Source organism: Antechinus flavipes, chromosome 3 (genome assembly GCF_016432865.1).
Source record: "Antechinus flavipes isolate AdamAnt ecotype Samford, QLD, Australia chromosome 3, AdamAnt_v2, whole genome shotgun sequence".
Classification (NCBI taxonomy): Eukaryota; Metazoa; Chordata; class Mammalia; order Dasyuromorphia; family Dasyuridae; genus Antechinus; species Antechinus flavipes.
Window position 1 is genome coordinate 588,971,454 of NC_067400.1, and position 14,745 is coordinate 588,986,198.

The following is a 14,745-nucleotide window of genomic DNA, read 5'->3' on the forward strand; positions in this document are numbered from 1 at the left end:
CTGCTGCGATCTATTCCAGCACGTGTGTCGTGTGGCCGCGGTTTTCTGTGTGTTTTTGCTTAGGGTGTGACCTGGGTCTCAGCCATCACCTCTGGGCTCCGCCCTATGGCTGGAGGTGTGTCTGTGTATATCTTGTGCTTGCAACTCCCGGCCCGGCCCGAAGGCTGGGGCGGAACTACAACTCCCAGCAGCTCCCGCGGCCGCCCGCCGGGGAAGACGTGGAGGATCCCGGGGACCAGAGCAGACTATACCTCTGCGGCTTGGGCGCTGGGGCTGCAGATGCGGCGGCGGCGGCGGCGGCAGCGGCTGCAGAAGCCGGCTTAGCCTCGGCGACAGCATTGCTCCGAGCCTCTGGGCGGCTGGGGCTCTGGGGCGATGGGCTCCTGCTGGAGCCGGCGGGACTCGCGCAGGTGAGCAGGGGCGAACCAGCCTCTCCCTTTCCCCCCTTCCCGGAGGAGGGGGGCTCATGCATCCTCTCTGACACCCCGGCGTGGAGTGGCGGGGGACACTTCGGGGAGGGGCCTAAAGAGGAGAGGACGAATGTCCTAGAAAAGCTGGGGATCTCTAAGCGCTGGGCGAGGAACCGAACCGAGCAGTTCTGGAGGGGCCGTTCTTGCTTAGTAGGAACGTCCATCTTTGGGAGCCAAGATTTGAATTTGGGAGAGGGGATGGCCGCCTCGTGTCCCAGAGGAGGATCCCAAAGCATTTGGAGAAGGGAATGCCGTCTTGGCCCCATTCTCAGGGTAAGGAAGTTGCCTTTGGAAGAGCTGTCAGTAAGCATTTATTAATCCCTTAATATAAACACCAGAAGTACAAAGAAAGGGAAAAGACGGTCCGGTTCTCGAGGAATTCAGTTTAATAGGAGAGACGATATTTAACAACTGCACCAACAAACCTATGGACGATAATATTGGAGATGATCAATATCGTATACCCTTGGTGATATCTTCTCCCTTTCTCCAGGTTAAATCCTTTATACAGACCAGGAGCTAGATCACCTGGGTTCTGTGCACAAAGAGCAAGCCTGTCGACAGAACTCTCTAAACCTTTCCCAAAGAATAGGATTATTCCTTTGGCCTGAAAGAGTTTGGACAGGGGTCGTGCACTGAAATCCAGGCGTCCTCCGCCCCAAAAGCTTGTCAGCTTTCTTCTTCGGGGCTTGTGGGCTTTCTTCTCCGTTCCCTTCACCCCAGGATCTCCCCCCGGGGTGTCCACAGAGGCTTCGGGATGACAGCTGGAGGAAACGCCAGTTCAGTGCCCTCCTAGTCAGATGTGTGAATGCACTTGATTGGAGAGCCCAATTAGGGTTATATACCTCCATAACTTCCTTTGAAGATCAACCACTTTTTTCTTGCTCATCCCTTCTAAGCCTTGTGGACTGGGAGTGGGTGGTCAAGTAGTACAAGAGGTCAGGCACACTGGGCGGCTTTATTGATGATCAGAGAAAGACCATTGTGTACATCCTTGGCAGCTCTCCTGTGAAGTTTTTGGGAAAAAATAACTTCAAGGCAGAGCCCGCGCCTTTCACCAGCTTCCTGTTGTAGAAGTGAAGGGCTCTTCCTGTTTATTTCTTTGGAACTAGTTGAAATCCCACCTGTTCTGAAAATGGCCACTATCTGTTCTCTTTAATTATAAAGTACCTATTTGCCAGTCTCCATTGAGTGATTGAGAGCAATTTGTTCAGAATTTCCTCATCACCTCCCCATCACCTCATCACCAACATAGACTGAAATGTTAGATTTTTCTCTTTGCAGCTTGGAGAACTTTCCCTCAAACAGCTCTATGGCAGTGTGTGTCTAGAGACCTTTCTTGTCAAGGGCCTAAGGCAAGGGTCAGAAATTTGCCCCAACTGCAGAATCTCCTGGAGGCTGGACCCTTGTGTAAGGACCCAGGCTCCCCTGGAGCCATTCCTCATTTTGGGTCATGCTCCCTAGGCCAAGGTGTGCCCTCCCATTCCATCCCATCAGGCCTTCCAAGTAGCCCCTTCCTGCTTGATGCAAGAGTATCCAGTCCTGACTGGAATGGGAAAGGGAAAAGTGTTTAGATCTAGGACTTGAGCCAATTCATCAAGAAAGGATAGGAAGAAGAGGAGGAAATGGAGAAGTTCCTGAATGGCTTTGACGCTGACATTTTGCCCTTTATTAGAGCCCCCATCTATAAAAGGAGATGAAAATAGCCACTGCAAATGCAGATGATAAGATAATGCTTATAATGCTTATAACTGCCAGGGAAGTGTGAGTCATTATTTTTTGGCCAGGACCTGTGATTTCATTGAGGCAGGAAATTCCAGATCAGGAACCACCACCCTTACCCCAAGCCTGTTCTGCAGCTTATACCTTACCATGTTGCTTAGGTCTTAGAAGGGTTAGCCACTTGCCTAATCCTGGAGCTAGGAAGAAGGTCATTCTCCTTAGGTTCACTGAAAGCATCCACAACAGCAGTACACAGGACCTCTCATCTGAGCCCTTCTTCTGAGCTGGGGCCCCCAATTTTGAAAGTTCTTCCTCTAAGGGTGCTTGGAGATTGAGTATCTGGGATAGCGACATTGAGTAAAAACGTTGCTCCTGTGTTTTTATGAATCGGTGTTCCAGGCTGGTGGTTGTGGTCAGCAGTTCGATCTGTGGTGATGGTACATTTCCAGGACTGTTAGGTCAGAAATCTTTTAAATCTTTTAAAATCAGGACTGGTAATATGGAGTTTTATCTTTCCATGAAAGAAAGTGAGTTGCTGAGGTAGAATTCTGGCTAGATATTCAGTAGGTTCTAAACTTTTATAACCTCAGTGATCATTGGGTAGACTTCCTGGGGTCAGAAAGACCTCACTTCAAATTCAAATACCATCTCAGGCACTCATTAAGCTGTGGGACTTTGGGCAAGTCATCTATAAAAAAGGGAATGATAATGGAGTTATTTCCCAAGGTAATCCTAAAGGTCGAAAATCATACTATTGGGGCAGTTAGGGGGGCAGAGGATAGATAGAGCACCAGTCCTAAAGTCAGGAGGATCCAAGTTCAAATCTAATCAGATACTTAACACTTCAGTGGATAGAGCACCAGTCCTGAAGTCAGGAGGACCCGAGTTCAAATGTAGTCTCAGACACTTAACACTTTCTAGCTGTGTGATCCTAGGCAAGTCACTTAACTCCAATTGCCTCAGAAAAAAAAAATCATACTATTTGTAAAGTGCTTTTCAAACCTTAAAATACTGTATCAGTGCTAGCTATTAGTTCTTATGTATTTCAGTCTTCACTCTTTACATAATCAGTAACCAGTCTTCCATAAATCTAATCCCTTTTCTAAATGATTTCACCCCTCCCTGCAGTGCCTTTATCTGCCTGGCCATTTAATCTAACCTCTCCATTTTATTGTTGGGAAAACTGAGACTTCATCTAATCTAATCTTCATTTAAAGCCATCAATCAGCCTAAGGCACAGAGAACTGGAAGCTCCATGAGGAGAGGAACTGCCTCCCTCCTTATCTTTGAAGCTCCCTTATTTCTGGGCGAAAAGTAATCCTTTTTTTGCCCACTGCTTATTTTCTTTGGGTCATAGGTTCAAGCCCGTTTCAGTGCTGTATGCCTCAGGGAGCTAACATTCTATCAAGGGGAAACAACATATATGCATACGAGTGTATCTACAGAACTTTTAACAGAATAGTTCAGGAGGGAGGCCCTGGTCCTTAAAGGATCAGGAACTAGAGCAGAACTTCGAAAGAAACAAAGCATTCACAGTGACCTAGTTGAGGAAGGAGAGAGTTCCAGGCTTGGAAAATGAACCTGAAGAAGTATGGAGATGGTAGATGTGATGTCGCATGTGAGATACAGTAGGAAGGACAGTTTGGCTGTACTGGAGAGCAGAGATCTTCAACTGTGGGTCACGACCCCATGGGGTCACTGAACTGAATGTGTGGGATAGCCAACAATTTGGCAACACTGAAAAGTTTCTGAATGTTCTATATCCTGCACTATGAACTATTCTGCCAAGATTTAACTCTTTATGTAAAAACAAACAAGCACATCCATCTCATTGCTATGCAGATTTGCTTTCATCTTTGATAAATGGTAAAATATATATGCCAAAGAATTGTTTTAAAATAACTTTATGAATTATTATCATAAATTTGTATTTGTATACTTAATACATTATATTTAATATACATTATACATTGTATATGCATTATACATTATATACTTAATATACATTATACTTGAATTGCATAAAAATTTTTCAGATGAAAAGGGTTTGTGAGTAGAAAAAGTATAAAAACCCTATTATAGAGTATGTGAAAAGCAGTGATATAGAACAGACCCAGAAAAGTAGGCTGAAGTGAGATTGGGAAAGTCTATAAATATTGAAGGGGAGTATGTCTTTGATCCTAGAGGTGATAGGAGTTTGTGTAAAAATGGGCTAATCTCTAGGTAGGGAAGGTACCCTAGGCAGCATCTAGGTAATAGTACATAATTAACGCTGGGCACATATGTGGTTCCATAGATACACTGGCTTAAAGTCAGCAAGATCTGACTTCAGATTTGACCCCAGACACTTACTAGCAACGTGCCTACAGTTATTTAACTCCAGTTGTTTCCACAAAATACTAATATACATTTGCTAAGTACTTACTATGTGTAAGGAATCTGGTACCATATTAATATTTTTATTCAATCAATTAGCATTTTAAAATTACTTACTATGTGTCAGGAACTTCTGTGTAATAGAGATAGAAACAAAGCTGTTCCTACTAGAAAGGAGCTAAAGTAGCTCACAAAAAAAAGGAGATAGAGATACATAAGGAGATGGAGCTTTTTTTTTTCCCCCTGAGACAGTTGGGGTTAAGTGACTTGCCCAGGATCACATAACTAGGCAGTGTTAAGAGCTGCCCCAAGATAGATCATTTTTTAAAATTCTGTTTTATTTTCATTTTTGAATTCTCTCATTCTTCAACCCACTGAAAAACCAAGAAAAACAAAACCTGTTTCAAATATGTATGGTCGTGCAAAACAAATCGCCATGTTAATGTCCAAAGATAAAGAAAAAAAGAGAAGAAAATATACGTCAGTGCATTCTGAGTTCATCACTTCTCTATCTCACATGTTTCCTCTTGAATCTTCTGGAATTATAGTTGATCAGTGCCTTAGAGTAATTAAATCTTTCAACACTGATTTTTTTTTCCAATTGTGTAAACATTTATTTAACATTTAAACATAAACATTTCAGATACCAATGTATACCTGCATAATACATTTAGGTGAGAACACTCCACAATAGATTTGTGAGACAATAATGTAGTTGAATAATTAAGTTATTTTCAGCACAAATTTCAGCAGCATTAATCATGCTATTGTCCTTAGTCCTAAATGGTGGTTTTTAACTCAGTTTTATAAAATTGTATTCTCTAGTTTACACTTATCCTATAGTTAAAAAGAGAATAACACCACATAAAAAAGCTACATTTAATATAGATATTAGGATCAGTTTAAAATGTATGCACTGCTGAGAACATATTAATTAGCTACTGAGAATCTGGAAAGACTGGCTAAGTAATAAAACTGTTGGCACTTAGGAAGAGAATATTGAAGGTAGAAGTATATAGAGTTTGGGATTATGTGAAGGGGTTATGGTTAAAGAATTACATGTCTTCAGGATTTTCTTTTTTTGTAGTTTTCAACACTATTATTACAATATTACTATTATTGTTTAAATTGTTCTAGTTTGCTCGCTTCATTTTGCATTAGTTCATATGAGGCTTCCTAATTTTTTCTGAAAATGTCCCCTTCCTCATTCCTTAGAAGATGCTAATATTCCATCAGAGTCATATGACTTTCACTTTTTTATCCATTCCCCAACTGATGGGCAGTCCTCAGTTTCCAATTTTTTGCTACCACAAAAAGAGCTACTATAAAAATCTGAGGAATTTTTGGTTCCTTTTCCTCTTTCTTTGATCTTTTTGTGATATAGATCTATTAGCAGTATTGTTAGGTCCAAGTGTATGCAGTTTAATAGTTTTGGGGCATAGTTCCAAATTGATTTTCTGGATGATTGGATCAGTTCACAGCTCCACCAATAGTATATTAAAGTACAAGTTTTCTCCTAGCCTCTCCAGCATTTATTATTTGTCATTTTCGTTTTTATCACCTTGGCCAATATGAGGAGTGTGACTTGTGTCTGAGTTTTTTTTTTTTTAATACTTTTTATTTACAAGATATATACATGGGTAATTTTTCAGCATTGACAACTGCAAGACCTTTTGTTTCAACTTTTTCCTCTCCTTCCCCCTTCCTCCAAATGGCAGGTTGACCCATGCATGTTAAATATGTTAAAGTATATGTTAAATACAATATATGTATACATGTCTAAACAGTTATTTTGCTGCACAAAAAGAGTCGGACTTTGAAATAGTGTACAATTAGCCTGTGAAGGAAATAAAAAATGCAGGTGGACAAAAATAGAGGGATTGGGAATTCTATGTAGTGGTTCATAGTCATCTCCCAGAGTTCTTTCGCTGGCTGTAGCTTGTTAAATTCATTATTGCTCGATTGGAACCGATGTGTTTCATCTCATTGTTGAAGAGGGCCATGTCCACTCAGAGTTGTTTTAATTCATGATTCCCTAATTATAAGTGATTGAGAGCATTTTTTTTAATATTGTTATATTGATAGCTTTTATTTCTTTCTCTGAAAACTGCCAGTTCATATCCTTTGATTATTTATCTATTGGGGAATGGCTCTTATTTTTATAAGTTTGGCTCCATTTCCTATATATTTGAGATATGAGGCCTTTATCATAGAAATTTACTGCAAAGGTTTGTTTTTTTTTTTTCCTGCCAGTTGCCACATGTCTATGAATATTAGCCGCATATTTTTGTTTGTACCCAAACTTTCCAATTTGAATTAACCAAAATTGTCTGTTTTACCTCCTATGTGCTTCCCTATTCTTAATTTGATCATGAATTCTTCACCTATTCATAGATCTGAGAGGTAATTTCTTCCATGCTTCCCTAATTTGCTTATGATATTATTCTTTATATCTATATGGTGTTTTCATTTTGAGCTTATCTTGACATATGATGTGAAAACCTAGATACCTAGGTTCTGGCAGACAGTTTTCCAGTTTCCTGGTTCTTGTCCCGGGAGCTGGAATCTTTGGGTTTATCAAATACTATACTACTGTGCTTATTTGCTTCTGTATATTATATACCACTCAGTACCAAATTGGTTTGATGATTATGGCTTCTTTGCCAATTTTTGTTTTCATTGATTCCCATGTTATTCTTATCCTTATGTTACTCCAGGGGAATTTGTTGTTATTCTTTTCTAGCTCTATAAAGTGATAGTTTAGTAACTTATCCTATAAATACATTAATTTAGGTAATGTTGTCTTTTTTAAAAAAAATTTTAGGAGTGTAAAAGATTCAAAATAAACATTTCCACAAAAGAAATCACACCTTTTATTTAAAAAGAAAACCCAGAAAAATAAATCTATCCACAGCTCCAGTTTAGAATGAGATCCAGTATTTATAGCTTCAACTTAAAAGGAATATTCTTTAAATCTGTGATCTTATAGATCAAAATGTTGAGGAAAATTTTGTAATATAGGGAAAGTGGACACAGTCTTCCTCTAAATTATATTTGATATTTTTAAAAATGTAGCCAAGTTTGTAATGTTTCTTTAGGTTAGGCAAAATGTGATTAGCACATTTCTGTGGTGCAATGGATAGGGTTCTGCCTTGGAGTCAGGCGTTAAAGCAGTGACCCTAGGCAAGTCACTTATCTCTGATTATCTCTGTTTCTTCATCTGAATTTAAGAAGAATCTTTGCCTTGAAAACCCTTATGGAATCAGACTTGACTGAAACATTCAATAACAACAACAAAGCTCCTGGAAAATCTTGGCAAGGAGATTTCCAAATATTTGATACTGTCTGTAGTTTTTTTTGTTTGTTTTTTGTTTTTTTGCTGAGGCAACTAGGGTTAAGTGACTTGCCCAGGATCACACAGCCAGGAAGTGTTGTGTCTGAGGTCAGATTTGAATTCAGGTCCTCCTGACTTCAGGGCTGGTGGTTCTATCCATTCCCCCACCCAGCTGCTCCTGTCTATAGTTATTTTTGATGGATTTTTCCTTTCTATCTCTTCTGTTAGGTTTTGTGGGTAACGGACAGAAGTACAGATGATTTATGTGGATTTATTTTGCATCCATTAACTTTGCTGAAATTGTTTCAATTAAATTTTAGTTGACTTTAGGATTCTCAAAGTCTAAGTAAATCATCATTAGCAAAAAGTGGTAGTTTTGTTTTCTCTTTGTCAAGGTTTATTCCTTTATAGATAGAGATTGCTTAAGTGTGCCAGGTACTCCCCTAAGTTCTGGGGATTCACATACTTTAAGCAAGACAGTCTGCCCACAAGCAGCTTCATTGCAACAGGAGAACATGGCACAAGAAGCAGGCAAGTATAGAGCATAAACAGATGAACCAGAGCATAGGACTGAGATCTCTGAGAAGTAATGGTCTGGAAGCTTGGTTCCAAGCAAATTAAGTGTTAGAACCTACTCTTCTCAGGGTGGGCACTAAGGTTCTGATAGGAGAGAGATAGGATTTCAGGTTGGCAGGGCTGGGAGTAAAGAAAGAAATTGAATACAAAACAGTTAAAATACAAGGTAGTGGGAGGGTGGGGATGAGGAAGAGGAAGATCAGGAAGGATTTCATCTAGAAGCATCTTGAAAGGAAAGAGAGACTCTGAGGCAGAGAAGGAGGGAGTGCATCGCAGGCATGAGGAATGATGGGGGCCCCATCTCTCTCCTACCAGAAGCCCAGTGCCCACCGCTGGGAAGACTGGGATTTAATAATAAATAATCTCATCCAATAAATGATGAATTAACAGATAATTAAATCACCTTACTTAATCATTAATCAATAATTTTTATTTAATCATCAATAACTGTAGTATCTCACATTTCATTCACATCATTTTTTGAAGAGGGCAATTTAATCATTTTATCAACAGGGCCAACCGGGTATTAAAAAGAATGGTCATTTGGCCATCTCTCCTAGTCAGACCAAAGCCAACACTTCATCTCTTGGAATTTATGAGGGGAGATAATGTGAAAAGGAAAAAAAAAATGGGAAAATGTTTGACAAAGTGGCTTGACGAAAATCAAAGGGGGCAATCCCCTTTGATAACATTGACAAAATCAAAAAGGGCAGTCTCTTTTGATAGGTAGAACTTACAGATAAAAGATGCATCATTTATATTCTTTATAGCTTCCAAAGTTCTACCTTTCACTTTTCAGGATTCTTTCCTGCCTTAGAAAATGAGAGCAAGGGTGTGTTGTATCTTCCATCCCCCAATATGCAAACATGCACATACACACACACACACACACACACACACACACACACACGCCTGCAAGGGAAAGAAAGTAGGGCAGAGGTAGAGTGATCTGAGATCTCTGATGTGGGCCTGGAGAGAGGGATCCTCCCTGGCCCTGGAGGAAAGGGCATCCCCCTGAGGTGCTGCTGAAGACATTTCAGATGCTCAAACTAGCCACTGGCCTCCTCTCTGTTCTCCCAAGTAGACATGCAGGCTGCAGTCTGGGAGACCAGGGATAAAATACTAGAAAGACAGGAATGCTGAGAAGGCTGCAGGGGCCATTTCTCCTTCTAAGCTTCATCACCCTTACAAGCTGGTTGAAAGTACTTTTTACAACTTGTAAAAAATTTTCCCTAAGTGGGAACTCTTGCTATCATCCGGGTCCTCTATTTTGCACAACTAATCAAAATTAGGGTCCGTCTTCAGGGTGGAATGACTCTCAGCCATCTCTCAAAACTGCCCTAATAGCAATGTGTTTGTGGAAGGGAAAGGAGGAAGGAAGAAGGGCTTTTATCTCCTGAGCGATTGGGAAGAAAAACAATCAATTTTTAAAGCTGTGGATTAAGGAGGGATGGCGAGATTGAGAATCCCAGAGTAGAGTGGATGGGGAACTCCTAATCTCTTGTGGCAGATTAGATGCTTTCTCAAACCCTTGTTTTATGTGTCCACTGAATTTCTATCAACGGGTAAACAGAACCAGATTGGGGAGGAGATAGAGGAAGAGAGAAAGTCTACTATGATAACTGACCACAGAAAGAAGGCAGAACTACTGGATTCCATTTTCTCTGCAAAGGAGAATAAATGACTTTGGCACTGGAGATGACAGATCAGGAATGAGAATCAGAGAGTGGATGCCCAAGATAAGAAAGAGTCTCTAGCTGGCTGTGATGAACTGAAGTCACTGGACCCAGGCCACCATATACCCTATGTAGTGAATGAACTGGCGCATGAGATTGCTGAGCCAGGTCAAGTTCTATTTGAGAGCCCAAGGATTAGAGAAGAGCAAATATTGCCCTAATTTTCAAAAAAGGGAAGTGATTAGAGTCTGTAAATTATTCTACATTGGGTTGGACTTTGATTCCTAGAAAAATTCTCAAAGGCATCATGAAAGGAATAAATGGCAAACAATTAAAAAGGGAAGCAAGTGGAGACTAGAAAGTTTTGGCTTTGTCAAAAACAGGTTGTGCTGGACTAACTATAAATATATATATCAGCCAGGGCTACTAATTACTAGTTGAGAAGGGAATAATGTGGGTTTACCTAGATATGAATACTTTAAAAAAATTAATAGTGTTTTATTTTCCAAATAGATGCAAAGATAATTTTCAACATTCACTTTTGCAAAAATACCTGTACTAAATTTTTTTCCTTCTTCCCTCCCCCTTCAAGACAACAAGCAATCTGATATAAGTTAAACATGTGCGATTCTTCTAAATATATTTCCACATTCATCATGCTGTACAAGAAAAATTGGATCAAAAGAGAAAAAAACCACCAAACAAACAATAAAAGGTGAAAATATTATGCTTAAATCCACATTCAGTCTCCATAGTTCTCTCTCTGGATGCAGCTGGCTCTCTCCATCAAGTCTATTGGAATTATGAATACATTTTTATAAATTGAGTGTTTCATATTCTTGTGGAGAGGATGGAGAGATGTGGATTAGATAGCAATGCAGTTAGATGGGTTTGGAAACTGTTGAGTGATTGGATTCAAAAGAAGTTGTTACCAATCCAGTGTCAATGTGGCAGGAGGTGGTGTGGAGTGCTCCAGGAACTTGTGCTTGGCCCTGATCTGCCTAGCATTTTTTTTTTTAAATCAGCAACTTGAATAAAGGCAAAAATAGTAGACTCATCAAATCCAAAAGTTACACAGAGTTGGGAGGAACCAATGTGTGTGTGTATATATATATATAACAGACTAGAGAGAATTTGGCTGAATTTAATCAAGGAAAAAAATAGAGGTCAAAATAAAGTCCTCATTACAAATAAAGTCAACCAAAGGGAAGGCACAAGTAAGACAGTCATCATTTGGGTGTTTTAGTAGATTACTCAGTGTGCTGAGGTCTACTAAAATGATGGTCCCACTGGTCTCTGTTCTCCTCAGATCTCATCTGTGATCCTGTGTTCGGTTCTGGGTGTCACTGTTTATGAAGGCAGCCAAGATGGGGAAGAGAATTGAATCCATGTCCTCTGAGAAGCAGTGGAGATGAGAAGTTTTGGGGTGATATGGCTGGGGTCAAGTATTTAAAAGGGCTGCCACATGGAAAGGGAGGAAGACTTTTTCTTTTTGGTTCTAGGGCTAAGGTCTGGGAGTAATGGCTAGAAGGCAAAATGAGATTGAGACTGGATGTCAGAAAAATCTGTCCCAAATAGAATGACATTTCTTTTTAAAAAAAATTTTAGTAATATTTTATTTTTCATGTAAAGATGTAAAGATAGTTTTCAACATTCATTTTTGTAAGACTTTGTTTTCCAGATTTTTCTCCCTCCCTCCTTTATCTCCTCCTTCCCTAAGATGCAAGCAACTTGATGGAGGTTAAGTACATACAGTTCTTTTAATCATATGTCCCCATATTTGTCATGTTCAAGAAAAATTGGACAAAATTGGGGGAAACCATGAGAAAGAAAAAAGAAGGTAAACAAAATAAGGTGAAAATAATATGCTTTGGTCCACATAGAATGGCATTTCTCAAGAGGTGGTAAGCTTCCTCTTCTTAGATGTCATAGAGATGATCCCTTGCTGGATATGTTAAATTGGGGGTTCCTTGCATGGTATGGATGAGACAGCCACTAAGGGCCCTGCCAAGTTTCGGTCTGTGATGGCAGGGAGGGAGACTGTTGATTCTTCCCACAAACACTGAAGGGGGTTGGGGAGAAGTTCTCTTAGGCAGTCATGGTTGCCATCTTCTGCCTCTCCTGGGTGACATGCCCATCTCCCTGGTTCCCCTGGCACTGTGTGAAAAGGGGCCCTGTTGCCCGGCTCAGTGGGAGAGTGTCCCTTCAGCTTGGCTGGCATTCTCAGAACCCTGAGTCTTGGGGGGAGGGGCACCTGACTGCATCTTTAGAGCCCAGAGAAACCCAGCTGGGTATTTTGCTATTCAGAGCGCTGCTTAGGGCTTGGATTGGGTTGTAGCTTGATAGTCTGGGAATTGAATTTGAGGAAGAACCTCAGTCAATCAATCAACAACCATTTATCTTATCAACCTGACTAAGAATCCTGCCTCAGATATTAACTATGTCACATAACTAGTAAGTGTCTGAGGCCCTCCTAAACACCCTCATTTGCCTACTTTGTAATGGATTATATTCTATATAATTTTATTCTATATTATATTTATTATATCCTTTTAATATTTATCTATCATTCCATCCATCCATCTATGTTATAAATGTCCTTCTTGTCTCCCCACAGGAATACAATCTCCTGGGGAGTAGACAGTTTCTTTTTATATCTCTTTATAACTCACAAGTCTCTAGCACGGAGTTATGTGACATTGTTCTTATTAGTTATGTGACATAGTTAATATCTGAGACAGGATTCTTAGTCAGGACTCAGAATTCAGCCTCATCAGACCAATGCTTGATGAGATTTAAGACCAAAGTCAATACCTAGATGATCTCCTCCAGCAGGGAACCTCATTCCTAGGTAATTTAACTGTCTAGTGCCAGGCCAAGGTGATTCATCCTTCAGAATCCAGTGAAAATCCTGCCCCTTTCATAAAGCCTTCTTTCCCCAAAAGAAAGAACAAGTGGCCCTAAACTTTGCCTTCAGATACCTGATGAGAGGCCTGTCACGTGGAAGGGAAGGAGAAAGGAAACATTTATTAATAAGCACCTACTGTGAAATAGATTGAGGGCTTTATTTAAAATACTATCTCTTTTGCTTCTCAAATTCTCAATGCTAAATATTGGGTGCAGTTGACAGATGATGAAACTGAGGCAAATATGTAAAGATAGTTTTCAACATTCATTTTTGTAAGACTTTGTGTCCCAAATTTGTCTCCTTCCTTCTCTGTCTTATCTCTCCCTTCCCTAAGACACAAACAATCTGATATGTTTCCATATTTGTCATGCTGTGCAAGAAAAATCGGGCAAAAGGAAAAAAAGTCATAAAAAAGGTCCCACAGCTAATAAGTGTCCACGGCCCTCTCAAACTACCCTTATTTAGCTACTTTGTAATGGTTTATATTTATTGTATACATGCGTGTGTCTCTCCATGGGAATGTAACCTCGAAGGGAGTAGATTGTTTCTTTTTTTCTTTTTGTAGCTCTTTGTTACTCAGTCTCTAGCACATAGTAGGTACTTAAGATAAATGGTTGTTGATTGGTTAACTGAGGTTCCATCAGATCTCAACCCCAGAAACCTCAGTTTTCTCCTCTGTAAAATGAGGGCATTGGACTGATTATTTCAGGCCCTTTCTATCTCCCAATCTATGATCCTATGCCCTCGGATTGGTCCCTGATCAGGGGCAAATTTGGGGAGCCTGAAGCATTAATCTGTTCTGTAGCCCTTGGCTGGAGACTGGGAAGTGGTAGAGGACTCCAGAAGCCAGTTTGCTCAGCATCAAAGCCTGCATCTTTTGTTTCATCTGAACTCTGTGTCCCTCCCTCTCGCCCAAGCTTTGGTTGCCAGCCTGCCAGGCTGGGCTTTGTTTGGAAAAGGGGAGGGACTGCCCTTTCTCTTCCTCCTTGTCCTTTTTTATCTTGGCAACCTGTGATGACAGGGAGATGAGGGGAGACGCTGCTGCCCCGGGGTGGTGAATGAAATGGAAGACAATGAGCATTGTCCATGATCTGTTTAATACTTGGAAGAACCTTTACATGACATCCGGTCCGGATGTTCTTACTCTGGGAAACAAAGACTAGATTTCAGGGTATGGGTGAATTTGAATAAGAAAAAAAGGATGGGCTGTAAGGGAGCAGCAATTTCTCATGTCCTTCAATTGCATGGTCAAATGAGCTAGAGCTAGTATTTGTAACGTGCTTGGTACGTAGTAGGCGCTTTAAAAATGTTTGTTCCCCCTTTCCTTATGAATGTAGGCAATAAGATGTTACTCCAACAGAGTCCTAGAGTTCTCAATCCAGTCCTCATATTTTGGAGTAGGAAAATAGGGGGAGAATCAAGCTAGTCATCTCTCTGGAAGTGCTCGTGATTGCACATCAGAAGTTACTTCTAGGGCCAGAAAATTAGGAAAGATTTTGTCCTGGTGTTCTTGTCTTTCTCTCCCCCATCATTAAAATCAGTTTTAGAGAGCCCTAGAGTCATCTACCCAATACCACTATTGAAGAAACTGCATCCCAGAGAGGTAAGTGAATTTGTCCAAGATCACACAGCCAGGAAGTGGCAGAGATGGGAATAGAAGCCTGCTCTTCTGACTTTTCACTA

At 40.4% G+C, this 14,745-nt stretch overlaps 1 protein-coding gene across 1 annotated transcript in view; it reads left to right on the plus strand.

Moving 5' to 3' along the window:
* The first annotated feature begins 238 nt into the window (after window positions 1-238).
* Window positions 239-14,745, plus strand: part of ATP13A2 (ATPase cation transporting 13A2) — a 48,644-nt gene continuing 34,137 nt past the window's right edge. The window contains exon 1 of the mRNA XM_051988433.1: window positions 239-410. Coding sequence (XP_051844393.1) covers window positions 376-410 — 35 coding nt within the window. The 5' untranslated portion in view covers window positions 239-375. The remainder of the gene's footprint in view (window positions 411-14,745) is intronic.